This window comes from Corvus moneduloides, chromosome 7 (genome assembly GCF_009650955.1).
Source record: "Corvus moneduloides isolate bCorMon1 chromosome 7, bCorMon1.pri, whole genome shotgun sequence".
NCBI classification, from domain to species: Eukaryota; Metazoa; Chordata; class Aves; order Passeriformes; family Corvidae; genus Corvus; species Corvus moneduloides.
Window position 1 is genome coordinate 33641488 of NC_045482.1, and position 25697 is coordinate 33667184.

General features: G+C 41.7%; 1 protein-coding gene across 7 annotated transcripts in view; it reads left to right on the forward strand.

Annotated features, from left to right (window-relative positions):
* THSD7B (thrombospondin type 1 domain containing 7B) overlaps positions 1-25697 on the forward strand; it is a 299484-nt gene that overhangs the window by 94209 nt on the left and 179578 nt on the right. For all 7 annotated transcript variants that reach the window (XM_032114787.1, XM_032114784.1, XM_032114789.1 and 4 more), the window contains exons 4-5: positions 11896-12691; positions 21419-21670. In XM_032114787.1, the coding sequence (XP_031970678.1) occupies positions 11896-12691; positions 21419-21670 (1048 nt within the window). The remainder of the gene's footprint in view (positions 1-11895; positions 12692-21418; positions 21671-25697) is intronic.

Consider the following 25697-nt stretch of genomic DNA (forward strand, 5'->3'; position numbering starts at 1 on the left):
CTGAACTTTGTAATTCTTTAAACCAGGGGAAAAGACCGAGGGTTGGGTTTCCTTCTGGAAGAGCCCAGATAGCCCTCTCCATTTCTGTAGCAGTTTATTGTTTTCTTGTGGTGATACTGAATCTTCATCTACTGGTTAATGAACCAGCTGGGGCATGCTAATGAGCTGGTTCATGTGGAAACAGCTTACTCATATAAAAGCAGCAAAACTAAAAGCCATTTGGAATCTGTGGTTCAGGACTATTAGCTAAGTGTTTTTATTGCCCTGTTCCCCAAAATCACTCCTCATTCTGCCTGTCTGCATTACTCTCAGGGGATTTGGAATAATAAGGTTACCACATTTCTGTGTTTTGTCCATTGCCTGTCATAATCTGATTTTCAAAAGCATCCACAGCCTCCATCATGACCTCCAAGGCATTGGAAGTGTCTCCTGTGGGAAGGGTTAGGAGCTGGCTCCAGTATTTCAGCACCCATGGTATGGCAATCATGACATTTTAGATGTGCTTCTGGTGTGTTGGAACACAGACTGAGCAGGAAAACACTGATTGATTCCAAAGTGTGATCAAAATGGGATAATTTGTATATAAATATCTCACAGCACATATATATATGTCTGTCTGTGTGTGTACATACATATTTGACATCAGTTATGTACATTATGCACTTTCACACGTATATCCTTTTCCTTTTATTAAATAATTTATGATTTTTCTTAATCAGATGTGCCTTAACATACAAAGAAGAAAGGTATGTTTGTCTTGGCTTATCTTTTCTGCCATTCCTGAGCTGGAGGAGGTGTTGGAAGGTTCCTTTGATAGCATCTCCTTTCAGTAACACCCATCAGGACTTCGGGCTCATCCTCTCCTTTGATTAAACACTGGAGCAGCAACATCTTCTGTCAATATTTAGTAAGTTGAGGGATTTCAGGTGCTATCATGATGAACCTAACTGTGACCTAAATTGAACTGAAAGCAGCTTGAGGCAGGAATGGCTTTTTATCTTCTTGAATCGTGTTTGAAGTTGTGATAGTTCTTTGAGGCGTATTTAAATTAATAACCACTGCGTTATCTTGACAATACTGGTAGAGATAATATGGGATTTCCATTATTCTAGCCTGGTTTTCGATCATTTCCCAGTTACAGTGAGGATGATGAATGAACATAGCCAAGAAATTATATTTTAAAACATTAGTTTTGCCATGTGGTGGCACAGTGGACCAAAGATGATTACCAGAGCTGATGTTTAATTTAAATTTTTCAGTTGGCCCCTTTATATCAAGGTGAACCTGAGGCACGCTTAGTTTATTCAGGCATCTCAGGCAGTCATGACATTAGTGTAAGTGTTAGATTTATTGTGCAGGCTAAATGATCATTTTATATATTCAATAGAACCACTCAGGAGTACAAAAGAGATCTCTTTGCAGTTGGATTTTCATGCAAATATCTTTATTTGTAGTGTAAAACAGTAGAACAGATAGATGCTCTTGTGCAAATTACTAGCACTGTTTGTAAATATCTCTGCAATTGAAAGCAGCAGAAGTGCCAGATGTGTAATTACATTAGCACAGATATTCTACAGAAAGCTGCTTCTGTGGAACAGAAACAAGCTTAATGTGAAAATCTTTGCTTTTGAGAGCATGCATGCTATGCACATCATTAACCTGTTAATTACATCTATTAAGGGCTGCATTTTCTGAGACCTTGTTAAATGATTACTTATGTGTAAGAACGTCTGTTTCTAAAAAATCTTCAGTCGCTAAGTGTGGGCTAACATTGTGATAGCAGATGCTTGTGTTTGGATGTGAAATACATGTACAGCATATGTGCATCTGTAGTTGATACTTTCCCATGTCACCCTTCTTTTATTTCAAAAAGTCAGGGCGTGAGATCTTTTATGGCAACAGTGACCTGATTTCCATGTTCAAAATTGTTCATCTCAGCTAAGCAAACAGCTCCAGCAGAAAACCTGAATGCTGCCTGCCACATCTGGTAGTGGTTTTTGGAAGAAATGTGGGGCTGTGCTACCAAATCCATCCTCAGAATCATGTATTATCAGTTGTTTAAACATCTCAGAGGAGGTAGTTTTATCCCCTGTGCTGAAGCTTGTGAAAATGTAAGTAAGGGTTTCCATCTGTTAGGATTTCAGCAGTAGATGAAGACTATTCAGAAATGTAAAACCACTATAAATTCAAGATAGTGTGGGCAAAACACCTGCCAAAAAGGTAGCAAAGACCTACCAGTCCGGTAAGGCTGACCCCTAAGTAACTTTAGGGTGCAGTTTGATGTTTGAACACTTCCATCTTTAACTTACTGGAACTGATGTTCTGCTTTCAGCTTTCTTTATTTCAGAAGTCCAGATATTGAAAAAACGCATCCCAAATTCTGCCCCTTCCCCTAAATGTGCTCGTTCCCAGCCTGGTCTGTGGGTTAGCCCCCTACAGGATTTGCAACTCTTGGGCTCCTGGGCCTGACACAGATTTGTGGCCCAAACTATGGTACTCTTTTCTCTGTTTATCCTCAGAGCATTACTGACTTTTGCTCCATGGAATCAATCTCAGCTGGAAAAGGAAAAAAACTAAGTTAAAAAGTAAAACTAGTGGAAAATTTCATGGGATAATACAACCCCTTCATAAGACCCCTGGATCATTGTCTGGCCTGATGTTCAGATCTTAATCTGACCATATTTTGCTCTCACTTACCTGCATGCGCAGTCGTTTGGAACGATGCCTGGCAAAATCTGCCTCCAGATGGGATGGAGATTTTTCTTTCTTCACATACTCGTCCAGATATGATGTGCTTAGTTATATTTTGTAATTCTTGGCACAAGATTCCCAAGATTTTTCTTACCTTTACACCTGCAAGCCTGAACGAGGTAATGTGATCATGTTCCCTGAGTGCAAACGGAAGCATTTTAGTTATTCTGTTCTGCTGTCAAGAAGCAGAATTTATGATGTGATGGGAGTTTATTTCAATTAAGACATTAATGTCTTTGTTCTTGCTTTCCTATTACATTAATTATTTTTCCCCCCTCCAAAGTGAACTTTTGTGAACTGGATTTAGCTATTTTTTTTTGTTTGGTTTTGGGTTTGTTTGTTTTGTTTATTTTAGTATGTGCTATATACCTGTCCTTCTTTCCTGAAGGGAAAACCACTGGCACTGTAAAGCCTTTCACCCTGCTATGCACTGGAAACTGGAGCTCTTTGTCCCTCTTAGATAGCTCAGCCACCCTTCAGTCAGCAGCCAGTGCTCCCAGTATCTGTGGGACAAGGAGATTTACTACTGGAGAACACTTATATTCCAAATTTTGGCATAGCTTCTCGTTTGGTTTATTCCTGCACAGCTATTTCCAAACAACATTGCGAGTTGTGCTTTTCCAAAACACTTTTCCTCAAGAATATGGAGTGTCCAGAGTAAATGGAAATTTAATTATTAATAATTGAAAGAGGATAATTAAATATAGACTGTAAATAAAGTGAAAATGCCCAGTAAAAGCAGTTTGTAGAGTTCTACAATAACCTCTATCCAGTTTTTATAGAATTGGTCATACACATGTATAAAAATAGTACTTTTCACATGAATTAATTATGCTGTTGCCAGGGAATTGTTAGTATAGGTGTTCTCCCCCTTTGCAGAAATACTAATTAGCAGCAGTTGGACTCCATGAGACTCCTGCCCCTTGTATAGTTCTTGTATAATGTTTATTAGGAATAATGAGTGGCCCATATGGTTGAGAAGGTATTTCTGTGGAAGTACATGATGTATTTTACCTTTCCTGTTCCAAGCACTGTGGGCAGCCCCACTTCTGCTCCAGAGCAAGGGGACAGGGGCTGCTCCAAGTGGGGCTCACCAGAGGTTCCACCTGGAGAACTTTCCCAGGAGGACACATCTGTAGGTGTGGGCACATCAGCTCTGCAGGAGGCTGAGGGACAGGTAAAGCAGCTCCTCTGTTTCACCTCAGCCAGACTTGGTAGCACCTCGATGTGCAACTCTGGATTTCGATTCCTTTGCCATCACATATTGATCTCTGTAGCAGCTGCAAATGTTTGTGGGCTTCTGGGCTGTGGTGGGTTATAAAATAGGTAAGTTGGAAACAGGATGAAGCTGAGCAGAAAAATTTTAGTTCTCCCTTAAAGTGATGTCTGGAGGGGGATGCATGTATTTCTGTGATAATGTGCTTTTGAAGTAAATTTGGATACTTCAGAAAGGTTTTGCAGGTGTGCAGATAGCTGTATTATTTCACAACTTTTTCTTGGAAACAATTTTTTAATTTTGCTCTTACTTCAATGAACAAATGTAATTTAAGCTTCATGGAAGAGTAAGAAAATTAGAAACTGCAGTTGTCACAATTTGGAAGAAGGGTTGGGCTCTATCTTTGGTGTTTGCAGATAGTGAATTGTTACAGGACTAAAATAAGAATTCTCTGTGTGTCTTGGAGCTCGAATAAGCAGAGGTTGAACTGCTGCCAGCACCTCCCCACAGCTGTCCCACCGAGGCCTTGTCTCAGAGCAGTGAACCTGTGACAGCAATTTCCTGCTGTGGCTCCCACAGGAGTCCATTCGTGCCAGTTTTCACTGTCTGCATGGGTTCTTCCCTGTGAGGGTGGTGAGGCCCTGGCACAGGGTGCCCAGAGAAGCTGTGGCTGCCCCATTTCCCTGGAAGTGTCCAAGGCCAGGTTGGACAGGACTTACTGTTACGTGGAAGGTGTCCCTGCCCATGGCAGGAAATTGGAATGAGATGATCTATATGGTCCCTTCCAACCCAAACCATTCCATGATTTTATGATCTTGGTGGTGGTTGCTGAGGTTCCATGTGGAGATGCAGATGAGGTGGACTCTCCGGAGCTGAGTGTACCCCAGCTGGGCTGTTAGCAGAACATGGGCATGGGGTGAAACCTGGGCTCTGCATGCTTGAAAAATATCTCAGAGTGACTGCCTGTGTGAAGGGCAGCGAGGGGAAGGCAAGGGATGGGAAAAGCAGAAAAAATCCAGTGTGAAGCTTGCTGGTGTGAAAGTGGTGGTGCAAGGAGCTGTATCCAACTGGAGAGACTTCTGAATCAACCAGTTCCTGCAGGCAGGTAAGAAATAACCCCATTCACAAATCTCTCTCTCTTCCTTCTGCTTCCCTGCAAATATCAGAGTGGACCTCCTCAACTTCTTGTTTCATTGTGCTTGAAAGGATTTGAGATTTCCTGTGGACTGGAGAAAAGATTTAAGTATCACTGGGGGCTCAGAAGAAGGTGCTGCTGAGAGAGGTGTCCAGCAATGCCCATGAGTTCCCCGTGGTCCCCACTGGTAAACTGGTGGTTTATGTTACAGTAGATGCTGTGTAACCTGTCCTGTGTTGATTCTGGGTTTTTTTTTCCACTGGGAAATAACACTTCCTATTGGGGATTACAAACCCCAGAGTAGAGGTGAAGTGACTGAAGAAACACTTCTGCTCTTAAGGTTACATTTACGAACACCTTACAAAGGCTATTATGTTTTAAACAGAATTGGTTTCCATAGATGTTTGAAATTCCAAAAAGGCCAGAGTTTGATTATAGCTATTTATAGTCCAGTACTGAGATGGTTTTAATCTCATATGCAGTAAACAACTTAACGGTTGTAATCTGTTGATAACATCTATTTATTCTTTTTGTTTTTGAATACGTAAGCTTATATACATTATGGTTTCATCTCCTAATATCCACTGCCGTCAGTGCAAGAAACCTTTTCCCACAGACCCTCAAAATGTGTTGGATGAATATTACAGAAATGTTTTGGAATGTGTGGGGCTATTTTTTATTTTTCTATTTTTTAATTGAGAGTTGAAAGGAAAGAATATTTTTCCCTGGGCTGTCTCCAGGGTGTGGGCACATGATTGAGTAGCTCAGCTAATGCCGTTTACATTAGTTCTTAATATTGGGAAGTCCTGTCTTCCACTGCCAAGGGGTTAGTAAATCACTGCATTTTCATAAACAGCAGTGTTCATTACATTCTGCTGCAGAATGTCTTTCTTGCTGGAGTGTGTCTTGAGTGTTACAGCATGTAGATAATAAGGGAAAAACCCGAAATGTAAAATTGGAACAAACTGCTGCATGGCTGTAAGTCACTAAATTTCACATTTATTCAGATCTAAAATAAAATGAATAACTAAGCTGCTGAATTGCTCATTTGTGTAGGTCATGAAAGTTTAAAAAAGTGTTGCAGATATTTAAAATGAATCCCAGGAATCAGAGGAATTTTTTATGCCCTGTATGACACACTGCAAATAGAACAATAGTCTTTTGTATAGAATCTTTCATACGGATTATAGTACAAAGGGATTTAATGAATTGCTGTTAATAATAAACAGCAAAATAATTGAGACAATTAAGGATAGGCAAGGGAAATAATCTGTATTTTGGCTGAGATGATGCAGTAGGTGCAGGGCAAGGAGACAGGAGGGCTCTTTCAGAAAGCAAGGGAGTGGGCAGTTCTGCAAACTACAGCTATACTAACATTACTTTGTATTATAAAATACCGAAACATCCCAGATCTGGTGTCCTAGACTCCAAAGATTTTAGCCTGTTTAGTCTGCAAGAAAAGATCTGATTGTAGCATCCTTATCTAAATCTTTATAATTACTTTTCTTGGCATAATGCTCCAAGAACCATAATGCCTTTGTATCATGCCAAGAAAAAAATATTACAAGAAACTGTGTTGTAGTTTGTATGATCTTCAACAGCTTTGGCTTATGAGAAATAAATATATGTCCAAATCTCATAAAACATGCGTAATTCTCATAAAATTATATTAAAATTACATAAATCTCATAAAAACTTCTCATAAAACAACCAGTTATTCTGAGGAAACACATTCAGTGGAATTTATTTTTTGTCTCTTACTGATAGTGTAGATTAATTAGCTGTAGTGCCATTAGGAATAAGGCTCATGTGTTCTCTGAGTCAGTTGTTACCTGTTCTCAGAATTCACGGGGGCTGAGTTGGAGCTTTGCATTTCCCTTAACCATGCTCTGGTGGAAGGATGACATCCAGAGGAGTTATGGGATGTTTCAAGCAGAAGTATTCAATTAAAGTGGTCACTGCCGGGATTTTGGGGAGTTACATCACGTGTTGGAGTTACTCCTCAGACTGGCATTAATGAATTGTATGTCTCTGTTATGATGGGTAAGGAGATTCTGTTCAAAAGCAAGTTGTTCAGGCCTAGAACAATTGCTCCTAAATTTGATACTTTAACTGAAAGAGAAGGTAAAAATGTGTAGAAAATAGGACTATTCCAGTGGTTGTCCATTAATTTTTCCAGTGCTCCTTCACTGAAGCATATCTATTATCTGATACATATCACTAACACAATATTCTATTTTACTGATTGCTCATCTTCTGCTAAGTTTGAAAATCAGTGCATAACAACAGGGACAGTGTCATTGTGGGAGATGCTTACTATTGAATGAATTCACCAATGGTGAAATGGTTTCAGTTAAGCTAAAATATCACAATAAACAGAGCATAATTATTCTAGCAATTCTTATTAAGCAATAACATAATTACTAAGCAGCTCTTATTGGGATTCCTCTTCTAAGTTTGGTGTTCTGTGGTGTTTTATTTTGTCTGTAAAGTGTACTTATTGTCTGTATAGCCTGCTTGCCTTACGTGTGTGTGACCTGTCTGTTAGAGAGCAGATGTCACTGCATCCTTTCAGACACAATTATGGTGCAGTTGTAGGTAGGTCTTGAAGGCAGGGAAAAAAAAGCAGTGCACAGTGCATCAAATAAACTCCAATTGCTGTGTTATTGGATGTTTTGAAAGGGGTTAGAGAAGCTGTGTGGGGTGATAGGACAGCTCTTTCTGGCTGATGAAAGCTGGCAAACAACAATGTGTAATTTTGCTTTGATTTTCTTTTTTTTTGATTGTCTGGATTTATTAATCCCTTTCATGTCATTGCTTGTAGTGTTACAGATGCCCTGGAAGAAACAGTAGGATGTCTTTGTTCACAGTTGTTCGTAAACAAAGACACCCCACAGTCTGTTACCATTTTTTTGCAAGCCCAGCTAGTTTTGTTTCACTTCTTGTTTTTGGAAATAGTGATTTGGTTGAACTTCTCTTTGGCTTGGTTGACTAATGAATTTACTTGTGCTGTTGTGTGTTAATTGGTACTTGGCCAGATCTCAGTGGTATTTATTAGTGAAAAACATTTCTTTTGCATCCTGCTGGAGAAAGCCTTGCTATCAGTTAGATGCTCCTACACGGAGAAACCCAGGTTGAAAAGGACCACGGGAGGTCATCTAGTTGAACTTTCAGTCAGATCTTGAAAACCTCCAAGGGTGAGGTTCTGTTGTCCTTTGGAGCAGCCTGTTCCCGGGGTTATCCTCACAGCAGTGAGGTTTTTCCTTACACCCAGCTTGGAGCCTCCCTGTCTCCATGTACATCCACAGTCTGTTTCTCCCATCTGTGTCGTGCTGTGATGGGGTCAAACATCCACCCATTATCTGATTAGGTTACAATAGATAGGAGACAGACAACCAATCCTTTTTCTTCATAGTTTTGTACTTTCTATAGACAGATCACTGTGAAATTCATTTTGTTTTATTTAGTCTTCTTTAATTACCAGTGGCCTTCCATTCTAGATGAGGAGTTGTAAAGCCTGTTTCTGAAGATCAGGCTTCTGATGCCTGAATTCCAGTGGGCTTAGAACATAGTTAATATTATAATTCACATTGTGGTGAGATGTTTCTTTTAATTGACTCAGATATATTTTGAAAAAAGTATAAATTTAACATGAGCCTTCTAAAAATAATTAGATTCTAATTACAAAGCGGACTATTGACTAGGAAGTATATACAGCTTTCTCCTCATTTAAGCTACTGAACAGGATATTTAACTAAGCAGTGAAACATTGTGGATAAGTTTACTGCCACATCCTGTGGAGATTGTCAGGAAGTGAAAAAATCTCTAGTAATGAGTTTTGCATCTGATTTTTAACCTTATTTTTCATGCTTCTTTTTTTGCTAGGCCAAGAGCAGGCTCTGTTTTTAGCATGTTTGCCAGGGAATAATTGCAAATTGTAATGTGTCTAACGACAGTGTAATTACTTACAAGTTCTTGCTTACTTTTTTTTCCATAATTTTTCATTCTAAATTCACATCTGACATTAAATAATGACCAGTTCTTGCTTCTGGCTTCAGCTGAGCATCTCTCTGTCCTGTTAATGTGAGGAGTGCTAATTCTGCTGTTCATGAGTAGAACAGTGTATGAGCAGCACCCAGGAGTGTACAAAAAGTACTAAAGAGACAAGTTCTGTGCCGTAGGGAAAGAGCAGTGGTGGCTTTGATGATTGAACGATTTCCTGTGCCACAATGGCTTGGCATTTCTCCATGGGGGGGTTTAATGCTATTTTATATTCAATTCACTATCTTTAGAAGTGGTAAATTCTTCATTGGTGTAATGTGTTTCAAGGTCCTATTGATGAGTAAAATACTGTTCTGTTCAATGCTGAAGGGAAATAATATTTTTCTTGAATTTTTGCTTTAAATAAACCTGGTGAAAATGAAACTTTTCCTGTATTGAAACTTCCACATCTGAAAAAACTAAACTGTCTTTGCTGAGGTGCTGTACAGAAATAAGTAAGTTCATGATACAATTATGTTGTGATGTTTAATCACTGTTGCTCTTCTCTGTTAATAAAAAGCCGCCCAGGTCTTGGGGTCTGAATTTTGACTATTATTTTTAGATGGCAGTATTTACATAATCTGATATCTGGTTTCAAATCTTGGTGGCATTAGAAAAGAATATTCTGTTAGATCAAGATGAAGTATCAAGGATGAAAGTTGAAGTTGTCAATGGACTTCTTCCCTGTAACTGAACTTCAAAAGCGTATTTAAAGATTATATTTTTTTTATTATTCCATCTTTAAGCACACTGGATTCTGCTGGAAGCCTGTCATTAGTGTACGACAGCTTGTAGAGCACACTAGAGCTTGATGCTGCCTTTTCCCATTCAAGGTACCTGTCATGATTGAGTCCTTACCTTGGGCTGATGCCTTTTGGTGTGAAACAGAGGCATAAAAAGGACAAAGATTTTTGCACATATCCTGAGGGATTCAGCAAAAGCTGGAGCTGTCTAAACCCTGAGGACTCTGCAATCCCCTCCTGCCCTAGCCTGTCCACCACGGCAGAAGGTGCCTGACCGAGGGCAGAGCTGCAGCCCTGGCCTAGAGGATGGGGCAGGAGGAACGCCTGCAGGAGGAACATGGGATCTATTGGAAAAGCAGCTCAGCTATATCCAATTCCTATCTGCTTTCCCTCCTTTCCTAAGAATAAAAAGAGATCAGGATTTTTTTTATTTATTTATTTTCAGTTTTCATTACACAATGTCAAGCCCCTGTCTCTGGAGGATCAACTCCTCTATTCACGGAGAAAGAGCAATGGGATTGCCAACGAAACCGCCATCGCCTGAACGAAATACCTGGGAATTATACTTGCAGCTCTTATGGAACTGGTTTTGGTTCTTATGTGTGTTTGTTTTTGTAGTATGAGCATGTAACTGATTCTGGTAGTTTTAAAACCAATTTAAAAAAAAATTGACTGCCGTAGCATTGGTTAATATAAATCGACTTATTTGTTGCAAGTTCATTTTCTGCCTTGAAAAAATAGAAAAGATAGGGCAGTTGCAGTGTATTTTCAAGCAAGAATTATGTATGCAATGTTTGTACTGAACAAAATGGCTCTTTTATGAGGTACTGGAAAGTTTTTAAACTTAGGAATGAGATAACACCCCCTTGAGATGATCATCAAAATCCCTTTAATAGTTAAGATTCGGCCTGAGTGCTTTTCTCTACCTTTGCTCTTCAGTTTGCCAGCAATTTTGTACTTTATAGCCCTCATTATTTTTTTGATTTGGTGGATTTTTATTGAATAATATTTTCACAGACAAATCTTCCTATTTAGCCTTGTCTGATTGCTTTCAGTATGTTCATGTGCTCCAGAACTGAAAATGACATTGCTGGGTTTTATTTTGGTTTAATTTCTCCTTCTGAATGATGGCTTTGCCACCTCTCATAGTGCCACGTGCTGCAAGTGGAAACGACAGTGTGTCTTGAGGGTGATTATTTTCGTGTATTTATCCTCACTGTTTTATCCCTTTGGATGATGATTCTGCTGCTTCCCAGTGCAGTTTATTCCGTTGACTAATTGCTCTATTAAGACTGTTTTCCTCTTATCTAACTTGACTTTCTTTTCCTATTAGATGATTGTTCTTTTATGATCATTTTTATATTAATTTGTACAAATGAAATTAAATATTCATTTGGGATGAATTTTAGTGCTGCAGAAATTAAAGGCTTGCCTTTAATTTGAAGCACTGTGAGGCATTTTCTCTTTTCCCCAAATTTCTCCAAGTGATTCTGTGATGTGAGTGCACTGGGAGAAGCCACTCGCAGCCTTTAGGAAGAATTTAACCAATTTTAGGGACCAGCTGGTAGTTATTTGCTTTTTAATACACAACAGGATATGGCTTATATTTTATATATGATTCATATTTTTTAACATGGGCAGATAGTGATAGGAGAAAGGGGAACGTATTTAAATTAAAAGTGGCGAGATTTAGGTGAGATGTTAGGAAGAAATTCTTTACGCAGAGGGGTCTGAGGCCCTGGCACAGGTTGCCCAGAGAAGCTGTGGCTGCCCCATCCCTGGAAGTGTCCAAGGCCAGGTTGGACAGGGCTTGGTGCAACCTGGGATAGTGGAAGGTGTCCCTGCCCGTGGCAGGGGGTTGGAATCTTGAGATGATCTTTAAGATCCCTTCCAACCCAAACCGTTCTATGACTTTACGGTTTTGTGACTGGACAGTGTTCTGTCGGGTGTCAGGGCAGATCCGTGGGGGGAGCATTCCATGGCGTTTCTCACCACCCCTTCTCTTGCAGGTCACTGGGGCCGCTGCATCGGGGACTGCGGCTCGGGGGGCGTTCGCAGCCGGGCCGTCTGGTGCACCCACGCCGAGGGCTGGACCACGTTCCACGCCAACTGCGACCAGCAGGACAAACCCGAGAGCCAGAGGAGGTGCTTTAAGGTCTGCGACTGGCACCTGGAGCTGTTCGAGTGGGAGGTGTCGGGATGGGACAGGTGTGGGCTCGTCCCCGCTGCGGGTGCTGAGGCGGGAGCCGAGGTTTGTGTCACCGCCCAGCACGGGCTGCAGCGCCGCAGCGTCCGCTGCCTGCAGAAGCTGAACAGGACCGTGGTGTCCAGCGAGATCTGTGAGTATTTCACCCCTCAGCCGCCCGCTGAGCAGGCCTGCCTGGTGCCCTGCCCGCGGGACTGCGTCGTGTCCCAGTTCTCCGGCTGGTCCCCGTGCGGCACGGGCTGCGCCAAGAGCCTGCAGCACCGGACACGGGCGGTCATCGCCCCTCCGCTCTACGGGGGTGCCCCGTGCCCCAATCTGACGGAATCCAGAGCCTGTGGAGCTCCTGCCTGTCCCCTCGGGGAGGAGGAGCACACCTACAGCCTCCACGTGGGCCCGTGGGGCGAATGCCGGCTGCCCCATCCTAAAGACGTGCAGTTGGCGGAGAGGACTATGCTGGATTTGGGTTCGGACTCTGGAGAGCGAAGCACATCCGGACTTCCTGGCTCTCATCCCCACCACCATGCCGGGGAGGTGGAGATTGGCTACCAAACCAGGCAGGTCAGGTGTGTAAGGAGCGATGGAAAACATGCAGCGCTGAGGTAAGGGTGGTTCCTGCTCTGTTTCATCCCCACTGGATTTGTGTGATGGAGCGCTGGCTCTGCCTGGCAGCACCACAGTGAATGAGTCCCATTCTTGAGTTTTAGATGGAGTTTTTAATGTGTTTTCTTTATGAACTTTTTCTTGATTTAATTCCTTTCTAGCATATGTTGAAGATTTTGCATTCTTCTACGATTTGACACTGTTTAATACATTTTATATTTTTAATAATTCTCTTCTGGTTTGGTTTTTTTGTTGTTGTTGTTTTGAAGAAATGGAATTATATATCACTTTGTGCTGTTGCTGGGCCCTGGCTGTGGGAGAGGGAGGTTTCATTCTCAGTCATGTACTTCATATGTTTGGTAGAAGAGGCAAAGATTGCATCAGCTTAAACTCCTTCATTCTTACAAATCAATACAGGATAAAATAAGTCTGAAAAGTTTGGCCTTGTGAATATGCTAGAAGGTATATTTTGGAAAGAAATCAGTGAGTAAACCTGGGATTGTCATCCTTATTGAGGAGCCTTCCTGTCTGGGTGTAACTTGGGTGCTGGTACAGGGTAGGTGACTGGCATGCCCGTCTTTGATAGAGGTTGTTGATTTCTGTCCTTATCTAATGTTTTATCTAATGATTTCTCTTGGTCTATATAGGTTGCTTTGCTGTAATTCAAATGTGAAGGTTACAGTAATGTGCAGCAAATACTGGAAAGATTTATTCTTTCTATTTCTCACATTTAAATTTAAGCTGAGCTCTGCTGTTTGACTTCAGGTTGGATTTGGGCAGGTGCCAGTAGCTAAAGATGAATGATGAATTGATTGACTTCTGAGAAAGTCAGAATTTCTGGAGATCTTACTGTGTTCTGTTTTTCAAGGATATTAGAAGTTCTTGAAAAATCCCGATCTTGAATTTTTCGGAAATCAATCTGTTTCTCCGTAATCCATAGCTCTTGGCGCCTGCACAAACTCAAATAGCAGAGAGAAGGGGTTATTTTACATCCAATTCTCTACCCCTGTTAATTTCTGCAGTGTTTTTGCACACATACTGAGGTGAAAATATGAATTCTAACCTTTTTCTTGCCCGCTCCTATTACACCCATAGCCAAGATAGGAGCATTTTTTTATCAGCTGGAAAAAAGTCAGGCTTTGTGAACTGTTCCAGCAGTTTCTGACATCTTGACTTTATTACTCGTCTCTAAATATATGCTGATTCTAAATATACAGATTTTATGCTCATGTAGCTGCTTGGCTTTAATGGAGTCACTTGTGATTTATTCCACAGTGTGACCAGCAGCAGGTTTATGTCTGTCAACACTTGTAAGCTTTCTCCTGCTTCTTGTATCTCATTCCTTATCAGAGGCTCTGGGAGGGGGATCTTGATTTTGTTAAAATTTCACTTGCTTTGCCCTCTCACAATCACTGCTCTATTTGCTCTAAGAATGGAAAAGGAAACTTTCTATGAATGTTTTCTGTTCTGTGTTATACCTTGAATTTCTGGATGACAGTGCAGAGGGTGCTGGGAGCTTTAGTTTTAGTGACTATCCCTGATCAAGCGGCCTTCTACCTTGTTCCTTGCTGGGTTTTTTGCTGATCTATCCCCCTTTTTGGGAGTGTACAGCTCTGTTAGCCACTTCCTGGCAGTCTTTTTCTGCTGAGCTTGTGTCTCAGTTTTACTGCAGAGCTGGGCCTGACCCGTCCTTTACTCTTACTCCAAATGCAAGAGCAAAGCCCATTGATTGAGTAGAGGAGAAAAGGTCATGTCATGTTACAGCATCCAGACACTCACACACTTTTCCTGTCTCCTTTTGGACCTAAAATTCAAAGCTAAAAATCCAGCCCAAAATCTGATCCATGTTTAGTTCCAGGGCTGGAGTGTCACAGATATCAAATACTCCTGACAATGACTCCCTTTAAGCATCCCCTGGTAGTGTCCTCCTCGTTTTGTTGTGCAGCAGATTTGCTGCCATTCTTCTGAAGAGCGGGCCGATCTTACAGATGTTGCTTTACAACACTGATGATATTTTGGCTACTGATAAAGAAGAGTAAATGCATTTGCATAACCCTGTAGTGGGGACTGGCAGGCAGCCAAGTGTCTGCTGTAAACCAGCAAAGAAGTGCCTTATTTGTGCTCCTGCATTTTCCTGGCCAGCATTTCCCATTTCTAACACTGCTATTATGCAAGCACCACTGTAAATTAAACTTCTGGAAAACTGAGGCAAGAGACAGGAATATCCCAAGATGTGCTTTAACAGCATGCTTGGAGCTGCTGGTCTGCCAGGGCTTGGCCATCACCTGTCTTCCACTGCTGCCCAGTTCTTGCAGGCCACAGGAGTGGTCAGCTAACCACCACCAAGGGCCACCAGGACGAGAGGGGCCATGTCCTCATCCTGCCTCCTAATTTATAATGAAATGGCAAAGATGCCTAATTTATTACCAAGGTTGTTTAAATTACTGGTGTCTGATTGCAGGGTTGTAGATAGGAATTACTTGGAGAGGAGCATAAGCTTGTGGAAGACTGGGTGTGCTGTGTCAGGGAAACAGAGCTGGGGATGTTTTTGATAAAGTATCTTTTTAGTCTGGAGGTTCCACATTTCTCAAAAGGGAAGGAAAAGGGACGAAGAGGAAAGGGAGGGACAGACCTTTTTGAAAACACCTGAAATGACAACAATTGAACAGCAGAACATCAATAGGCTTCGAGACAGGTCCACTTTTGCTCAGAAACGATTTTGGTGTAGAAACGTTACATTCATGAAAATAAAAGGAATAACATCAAAATAGAATGGTGTTACAGATTTGATTTGAACCTTTTAAAGACTTTCTTTATTTGAAAAGTTGGAATTTTTTTTGTACAATTTCAGATAGAATTCAGGTTTCATTTTAGTTCAGAAAAATGTTTCAGTTTTGCCTTAAGTCTTACATCCAATAACAGATTGAAACATACGCACTTCCATGCATTAAAAAAATATAAATCTCAGAAAATGATGCAAGAAATGAATGTGACAGAACTTCTGCTCCTTTTGGTTTCCTGTCTTGTCACAGTTCTAAAAATCTACAGAATAGTGAGACAAAGGCACTTGAGTTCCTTCCTTTTGTTTTTGTTTGTTTGGGTTTTTTTTTTTTTTTTTGGGAAGAAAAAAAGTTGTTTAGGTTAGACACTAAATTGCAGTTTAGTAAAATAAATGTGCATAGTTAGACATTGAAATCCTAAATAAATTTAACCCCATTTTCTAACCTGGTGTGTGTGCTCAGCTAAGCATACTGAGAAGTTAAAGTCAGGAGCAAACAGTTACAAAGCATTTTTTTATTATTATTATTTGCATTAGGACTCTTTTATGTACATATTTCTTAAACTCTTCATTCAGTGTGTAAGATGACAACAGTGATATAATAGAGTTGGATTTGGGTTTCTGTTTACTTTGCCTTTTGAAGTGAAAATTCAGGTCAAACTCAGTCATGGGACAACCCATCTGTCAAGGCAGAGGTGGAGCAGCATTCAACTCTTTTGTTTGCCTCTGTAATTTAAATTTCCATTATCCATTTCCTAGTGGATTGTGCTTAACCACTTTGCTGTTGTACATTTTTAGGAAAAAAGTGTTTGCAGTTCCAGTGTTGACATTCTTCTGTTCTCTGGATGAATACAAAATTCTGCAGTCTGGAGGTGAAAATGCTGTGCTGTAAAATGCTATTTGATGGTTGTGATTCTGATCTGGGAGAGGAATTCTATGTTCACATTCCTTCTGGCAGATGTCGGAATCAAGCCTCAGTGCTCAGGCTTGAAAACAAGTCCCTGAGCTGTTGGAGAAGAAAGATATTTTCTTTTCTAATGTTCTTTTCAAAAGTTTTGCCTCTCATTTCTTTTCCTTTTATTTAAAAAGCACAAGAAACAAAGGAGCAGTGATGGCTTCTTTCATTTCCATGAGTAACATTTTGGTGGTCAGGCATTGGAATAGGCTGCTCAGGGGACGGTTCAAAAGGTGTGTGGATGTGGCACTTGGGGACGCGGTTTAGTGGCAGACCTGGCAGTGCTGGGTTGATAGTTGGACTCAAGGATCTTAGAGATCTTTTCCAACCTTAATGATTCTGCGGTTCGATGATTTTAGAAGTGGTATCCAATAATAATTGTGTTTTTCCTCCTGTTCCCAGATTGTGCTGGGAGGCAGCTGCCTCTGTAGCCCCAAGATCTCAGAGCTTGCCAAGGTAGTGCAAATGTAAGCCAGCATTTATTTTTAATTAAAACAGAGGATCTGGTGCATTAGGTTCTGGAAACACCAAAATGTAAACATCTTTTCTGATGCTTGTTTGGGTTCCCAGTTCCCTTTCCCTCAGGTCAGTTGTACGGCAGGCAAATATTCCCCATCTTCCCCACCCTGGTGCAGAAGGGGCTGATGTTTCTTCTGCCAAACAAACCTCTGCTGCACAGATTGAATATATGGTATCCAAAATAGCCCTGGCAGCTCTTGAGGACCCTAAAAATACATTAGGAATTCTCAAAAGTGTGCCTGTTAACATTGATTGCCTATATCTAAGGGAAATAAATAAGTGCTTTGATGCTGTTGGAAACATGGCAAGACTCTGTCCGCTATGAGACCTTAATATTATTGGTTGAGTGCAAAGAGCAGGTAGTGTGTGTTCCAGCAGCTTCTAGGGTTAGGTCCTTCATTACAAAATAGGAGACACTGCTAAAAAAGAGAAAAAAATGGAAATGGGTTGTTGAGTTAGCTCACTTCAGGATTATCTTGCTCTGCAGCGTGAAGGTTTGAATATGAGTTCCCTGGTCAGGCATGACACTTCCCAGGAGCCTTCCTGAGCTGCTGGGGGAGAGCCTGGAAGTGGTACCCTGTCCTCCTGATGCTGGCTCTGTACCAGCAGCATGGCCACGGTGACAGCTTCTCAGTGTGTCCAATTGCTTTGCAGATGATCCTTTCAGAGTGAAAGGTTTAGCAATAACCAGCTGTGTCATCCTGTAATGTAAGGAAATGCATTCACCTGTGGTTCTGAATGCCATGGTACGGTTGGGAAAGGAATCCAGGGGTGATTCCTGTGCTGTGCCCAATCTGATTTACTGATGCTTAGCTCCTGGGTGGTGTTGCTCCTTTTTCCAGCTGATGGACCTGTTCCCACTCATTCCCGTGTGGTGGATGTGATGGCTCTGTGACTGCAGGGCATGTAGCACAGGCACCCAGCTGTTGGAAAATGTGCTGGTTTTGGTGAGTTACTTTGTGTCCAGAGCAGGAAGGTGCTGTGGTTCAGCTCGGGGCTGCACAAATCCTGTGTCTCATGGGTGTGTGTGTGCCTGGAGATGGAGGAGACAGGCAGTGCTGTTCCATGGAGTGACGCAGCCATGGGGATGTGGAGCTGCACAGTCAGGGTGGTACCAGGGCTGCTTTCCCTCCTCCTCTGCTATTCTGCTCCAGGACTCTGGGAGTGTGAAAGAAGCATGAGTAGGTTTCCTTTGGTTTAGTGTTTTGTGTTTCTCTAATAAGTGGTTTATTGCCCTTCAGCACACAAGAGGCTCAGAGGGCACTGTGCCACTTGAGCGAGCTGGGCTCCGTGCTGCTGCTGGCTGCTCACTAATGGATCCATCCTACGCCGCAGGCACTGCGGCGTGGGCTGGGAAACAATTCCTGTGGTTTTACAGTGTCAATCCAAGCATGTAACATAGAAAAAAGCATCAGTTGTGTAAGTACTCTACTATATCACAGTTACCAGATCGACCCCCAAGTAGAAGATCTAACCTGAGACATTAATATGTTGAAAATCAGTTTAAAAACAGGGCTGATATAGTACCTCCTGTCCCCAAGACCTCCTTCCTGTCCCTGCTGGTTTGGATACAGCCACAGCAGCACAAATCTGTGTCTGGTTTGCAGCCTCAGATCCGTGAGTGTCTCGAAGGTCTGGGTTTTATCTGTATTAGATCGTCCTAAATACATCTCCGACATGAAAGGCTGTGTCTGAATTTCATGCAAAAGAGTGTTTTTACATTTGTCTTTGTGTTGCTCGGTGTCACTATTAATTTGACTTGGAGCCTCTGAGTGAGTAGGTACAAGTTAATTAATTTTCTTTCTGTTCAGCAGTTGCTTGTAATTCTCCCTCAAAAGCCTACTTGAGCAGGATGGAAATTGCCAGCTCCATGTCTCATTCACCTTGAGGTCAACAAAGTTAGCATCTTGCCTTTTATAGCAGGAGCAGTGGGGGGATTTTCGGGGAAAGAAACAGCTATTCAGCCTTTGGCAAAGGCTTTTGCCAATGCAAGGGTGGTTTCTGGGCAGGGATGGCTTTCCCAGACAGAGTGTTGTCAAGAAGCCATTAGGGGAGTTATTGGAGGTATTGTTTGGCTAAGAACTGGGATTGGCAAAGTTCATTTGAATGAAGACTCCAGATTTTTAAAGGCTACATTTTGTTTGGTGTTTCAGTAAAGATCAGGCAGGACTAAAATCTCTTCTGCAGTGGTGCAACCCCAAAAGTGGATTTTGCTTTTTGCGCTGTATCTGAATGGGGAGTTTGGATCACTTTTTAAAATGTAAGATCAGTTACCCCCCCATTCTGTGTTCTTAGATAAACTCGAGTTTTCTGGTACCATCAGTTAGGACAGTGTCTTTTATGTGCTACTGTTTTATCTACTCAAAATCAGGAACTAGTCTTTGTTGTTAATGTTGTGGCATGAGTGGCTCCCCTGTTGAAAAAGTATTGAAAGGGAAATAAAGTGACTGTTCATGTGTCTGCACCTAACCTAATGTTCCCCAAAAAGACTCAAAATCCCTGGGTTAGTAAATACATATGTAAGATTATTACTTTTCAGACCTTGCTTCAATAGCACTGACGTTTTGTACCAGAGACAGCTTTGCAATCAGGTGTATTTGACTTGTAATAGAGAAATGAGACACATTTTTCAATTCTGAGCAAGAATAGTTTCATTTTGAGGGGGCTACATCACAGACTGTTTGTACTTTTTGAAGTTGTTTAAATACACCTCAGTAAATTCATCTTTACAGCACCTGTGAGATTACTAAGTTTTATTCTGGTTGAAGAAACAGACAAAAAATTGTTACAGCTTTTTTTTCTTTTACTTTGAAGTACAAATAGAAGCCACTAAGTGCTGTATTTTGCTGGTGGCTGAGGGTCTAGTCAAACTTGATGTGTGTCAGTGGGAATATTCTTGTTGACCCTTATGAAAAGGGGATCAATTTCTAGAGTAGAGAAGCAGGTGAATGCCCTTTATCTTCTCTGCTCCCCCCATGAGGCTGCCCAGCAATCCTGACATGATTGCCCCAGTCTGTTTTCTGTAGAGGGAGGTAGGTTGGTCAGACTGTGATGTAAGTAATAGCAGGAGAGGTAGTGGCTGCTTCCCTGGCAGCAGCTCTGGGTTTCACACCTTTTAAGTGTCCCTGTGTTTGCTCCTTACAGTTGGCAAAAGCTTGACCACAAGCAGCTGGAGGCTGGAGAAGAAAAATTAGAGTTCACACTGAGTTCATCAGGTGTGGTCTTAATTTCAGAGGCCAGTTTACATTGTCCATATAACACTATGCAGAAGTCAAAAAGTCTCATTTTCTTTTCTCCTGGTGATTGCATTTTTCTGGATATTTTTTTTCTTCTTGCCCCATCCTGTCCTTCATGATGCATCAGGGGTACCTCTGCTCATCCCTCAGTCTTCTTTCAGTATATCCTTTACTACTCTGTTATCTCACCTGTCCAAGGTTTTTGAGAAAAGAAAGGTTTTTCTCCCATTTTGGAGGAGGAGAGGTGACCTTCTAGAATCACAGAATGGTTTGGGTTGGAATGGACCTAAAATATCAGACAGTTCCAGCCCTTCTACCATGGGCAGGACACCTTCCACCAGAACAGCTTTCTGAGCAGGAGAGCCATTAGCTGGCTGAGACGGAAGTGGAGGAGCAAAGAAGGATGTGCGCCTTAGTCTGAAGGTTTGTCTTTTCCCGGAAGTATTTGCTGCATTTGCCATATTTGCTAAGTTGTGAAAAGATGTTGCAGCTTGGGAACTCTTCAAAAATTTATTCTGGGACTTTGTATCTTGATACCAAATCTCATCAGTTGGTAGCCCTTAGAATTTGGTTTGCCATTGTATTTGGCCTAGGGCGATGTCTCGATGTGTTACAGAATGAATGAGATCATGTCCTGATGTCAGCAGGAGTAACTGAGTCCCAAAATCCAGCCTCAGTTGCAACATTCCTGGGTCTCTGGTGATTTGTCAGGTTGGAAAACCCTCTGACCTTGTTTGACAGCACATTTGGTAACAGCCTCATGGAACCGAGACCTTCTTACTGTGGGACTAATTATCTTTTAAAAGAGCAGAGTTGCTTAGCAGGATGTGCGGATGGATGGATGGATGGATGGATGGATGACATCTAGTCCTGTGTGTGGGATGTTGGAATAGTTACCAGTAGCAGTATTTCTCCTGGGCTTGGATTTTATTTTCCATACAGGATAAACAGTGAAATTCTAACTATACAGGAGCAAATATAGTGCCTTGTGCACCGTTTTAACCCAAGATAAATGCAATACATTATTTACAAACTGTTCAGCATGCAAGTTTACACCCAGAGCTCGTTGGAAATGTGTTATGTACCCTGCATTAGAACTTCTCTTATCTCCATTGCACTGGTGTTGATGTAGATCTTCTGGTTGAATGACCATGGATTTCTTCCTGGGGAGTTTGGCTTGGAAAAGAAGTTTATTAAGCAAGACCTTCTCAGCTGTTGTACTGTGTTCTTACCGCAGCCTCTGCCTGCAAGACCCAGTCCCCATGACCTCCAAGTCCTGTGTCATCCCCAAGGACTGCGCCCCATCCGAGTGGTCCCCATGGAGCCCCTGCTCGCGCAGCTGCGGCTGGGGCAGCCTCACCCCGGGATTCCGGAGCCGGCGCCGCAGCGTGCGGAGCGTGGCCGTGGGCGCCGGGAAGCCGTGCCCGGAGCTGGAAGAGAGGGAAGCATGCAGCACAGGAGGGAAGGCACCGCTGCAGCCCTGCCCCAGGTATGGCCAGAGCTTCCAGCCCAGGTTTTGGAAGTAAAAAAAAAAGTAAAAAAAAAAGCCCCTGCGGATCCTCCCTGCTCAGTCTGTGCGTGCAGAGGGTCGCATGTTGTGCTTTCTCTGTGTCTGAGAGATCATCGATTTGGTCATTGTTAACTATGATTAGTGGTATTATTGATTGTCACTACTACTCTTTTAATTGTTGCTATTTTCCATAGTCCTGTTACAATAATTACAGTTATATATAGAAATAAATCTGAATTACACCCATACGGTATACATTTTCATATTTTAGAAACTAAGAGCAGTTCCTCTTGTTCTCTGAAAGGGCTTTTGTACTGATTGCTGTTTCAGAGAATTTCCTCAGCTGCACGGAGACTGGGCAGGTCTCCACGACTGGCTTTTATTGGCTTTGAAATTGTAATTTTTATGTAAGATTTAATGATTCCTCTTCATCTCCCCATAAAAAAATCCCAGTCTTGCTTGAGGAAAATGGGAACTGCTCGGAGGTAATAGCTTGGACTTTACTCAGCTTCTCTCTGGGTGCTTCTTGAATTGGGAAACTGAGAAACCTTGAGAGTTTGCTTGGTTTGTGGCATGAAGGAGAGGATCTCACCTTTCTGGTCTGCAAGCCCATGCCATTATGCTTGGCCAGGCTAACAGAGGAGATTGATAGTGTGCTTTGCAAAGAAAATAAAATATTGCTTGATTTTTTGTGTGACATGTTCTGAGATTGACTGTAAAATGCTTTGGGATTGATAGAAATTTATATGCATGCAGACAAATCTCCCTGTCTGTGAATGAGTGTGTTTAATAGGAGATCTGTTCAGTGCTCAAGTCGTGGGTTTCTGGGGCTTTTGCCAGATACTGCTAAAACCTTCTATAAAGCCTTCGCAAGATACATTTCTTAGGAAGGCATCACCTGTAAAAGTGTCTCTGTATCATTAGGCTCATTCAAAATCAAATGCTGATCATTTTTATGCACCCTGCTAGCAGAAGAGAGGAAGTATAAAAAAAAATACTCTGTTGCTTGATTACATCCTACGGAAAGGCTCTTACAGAGTGATTTTTGCTCCTGCCCAAGCGCACATCAATTTCAAAGACAATAGATTAACACATTGTCTTGCTGATTTTGTACAGGGAGCGTGGGTGCAGGTGACACCTGATTGGGGGAGACTGGCTGGAAGTTAATCAGGCAGTGAACAGACGTGGGTCTGCCCCTGGTTTCTCACTTCCCCTTTTTGACATTGCACTGTATTGAAGGGCAAATGGTTGTGTAGAGCCAGGAGAGCCCACAAAGTGAGAACCTGCATAACACTGATAATTTTTTGGAGGTGCCTCTTGCTCTGTAGAAGAAAATCTGTTGTTTTTTCAGTGTATTGCTGCTATGCCCAGATTTTCATGAGCCTGTGAACTCTGAGACCTTTCCCATCTTGTTATGCCTCTCTACCTTGAGGCAACACCTCCAGGGCAGTATCTGCATGAGCGAGGATGAGCTGCCTAATGTGCTAGCTCAGAAAAATGACATTAAACTTGCAGGTTAATAGAGCCACTTAACTGAAAATATTAAAAAGTATAACTCCTGTATTTAGTTAATTGTTATTTGCAGGGATGTAATATCTCAAAATGCAGGTTGTAGGCTATGACCTTCTCACACTGTGCAGAAGAATTTTACAGCAGTGCCTGGTTACTAGACTTTGATTGATTCACTCAGTATAAAGGAACAAGTGAGAATGAAAATCCATAATATTGCAGTATGTGCTGTGGGTTTACTGGATGTAAGGCTGTGGGGACCAGGATTTTGTATTAATGAACAGAAGTCAAAAATGTATGTTATTTAGGTTTCAGCAGCTGGTAGAGGATACTATTGGTCCATGTTTCAGTTTGTAGCCTGGTGGTTTGGTGCTGGTCCTTGGGAACTGGTGGCTGAGATACTGGAAATAGCTCAGATTGGAAAGCAGCAGCTTTCAGGCATAGAGAGATGTAGTGTTAATCCTGTGAAATAATATAAGAAACCTGAGATGCTCCTATTCTCCTTTTTGACTACATTCTATTTGAAGGGTAATACCTAAAAAGATTATGCTTTTTTCCCCTTAAATATATGCCACTTCATCTCTGGTTTGCTGAGGTTTACCAAACAATGATCTTCTCTTTCTTCCCCTTACAAGAAGATGATGAATTTAAGGAGCTTCAGTAGCAGAAATAAAAGGTGCTCTCCTTCATTTTTCTGGTCTCAACACATACCACTCCTTCTTTTTTGCTGTTTGCCTAATCAGATTAGTTTGTAAATCCTTTAAGATGAGACTCCTGTTTACTTTCCCGATTCCTAGAAATCTTCACTATTTTTAGGTTGATTTGGAAACAAGTAGTCTTTCCTTTAGCTTTATTTTTAGGGCAAGAATTTTCCAAAGCATGCTCCACCCACAGCAAGGAAAATGGGCTGGGACACAGACCACAACAAGTCTCTGAGCAGAAGGAATGGGATTAGGAAGAAATTAATATTACGTTTAGAAGAATATTAGGAAGAAATTCTTCATTGTGTGAGGGTGGTGAGTCACTGGCACAGGTTGCCCAGCAAAGTTGTGGCTACCCCATCCCTGGAAGTGTCCAAGGCCAGGTTGGACAGGGCTTGGAGCAACCTGGGATAGTGAAAGGTGTTCCTGCCCATAGCAGGGCGTTGGAATGAGATGATCTTCAAGGTCCCTTCCAACTCAGTCTGTGATTTTATGATTTTCTAGGGGCTGTTTTTTAATGCAGGGGCAGAGATTGCCCCATGACTGAATGAAGATGCATAGTGTGGGCTACATCCACTGACATAAAAAAGTAGCAGCTAAAGAGGTAGCACTTGCAGAGTTGTACTCCACAGAGAGAGGGGGTTGAAGCTATATTCCAGTCTCCTAAAAGGACCCAGAGATGACAAAAATACTTTAAGCCTCAGACCTGCTCTGTTAAGTATAACCTATATGTCCATGGCAAAGCTACAAGTTAAAGGTCCCATCACAGGTAGGTGGTACAGGTGTAAATTTGCTGTTAAATGGGAAGGGCTTTTAATTTTATGCCTGAAGTTTACAATAACTTCTATAATCAATAGTTTAAATACAGGAAAATAAAACACTTTAACTGCATGTAAAACTCCAGAGCTTTGTGCTTTGTATTACCTTTGGTTATTTGTTCTGAAAGGATTAAGTGCTTAAAAAGCTTCAACACACGGAAGGTGATTCTACTTTGTTTTATTGTGATATAAATTTGGGATCATTCAATTAAAGTGAATGGGTATATACAGGTATAAAACTTGTGTAAACACTAAGAGCATAAGTCCTATAGACTAAAGAGACCAAGAGGTTACTATAAATCAGAAAGATATTGAGCCCTTGTTTGTTTCATAACTGTCACTGAGTCATCAGTTTTAAAACAATGTATTATATCTTTTTCATCCTTGATGTGTAGCTTTCATGTTCGCTGGAAATAGATAGATTTTCCAGAATTATGATTATGTCTTCATATCATTCATTTTGGTTGTGGTTGCTATGTTACGAGACAGGGATATAGCAAAAAACTCTCCTTGCTTTGTTGGAAATTCAAAGCTTTTCAGAAGTTAAATGGTGGGAAATGGGAATGTTTTAAGATTTGATTTTTTAGAAAAGGCTTAAGGTTATTGCTGAGATACAGGTATGATGGTATCACTTTGTAAATGAGGTTCATTATGCCCAAATTAAAGATAAGGCATTAGTGTGAAGTAGTAGAGACTGGAGAGGAAATGCAGTGAACTGTGCTAGTAGGCTCTGGAGTTAACACTTTGGGAGTGGTAGCAATGCTACTCTTCAGCCCTTTGACCTTCAGGGGTAGTGGCCTTTTGTTAATGGCTATGCAAATGTGTCCCTTTTAATGCTTGGAGGTCAGGATTTGTTTTTGGAGCACTGGACAGCTGAGGACATGTGCAGGTAAAAGCAGGACAGGGCTGAGGCTTGGAGCTGGCGGAGCGCCGAGAGCCGTCCTTGCACGCTGCTCACACACAGGTTACTCTGGGAGA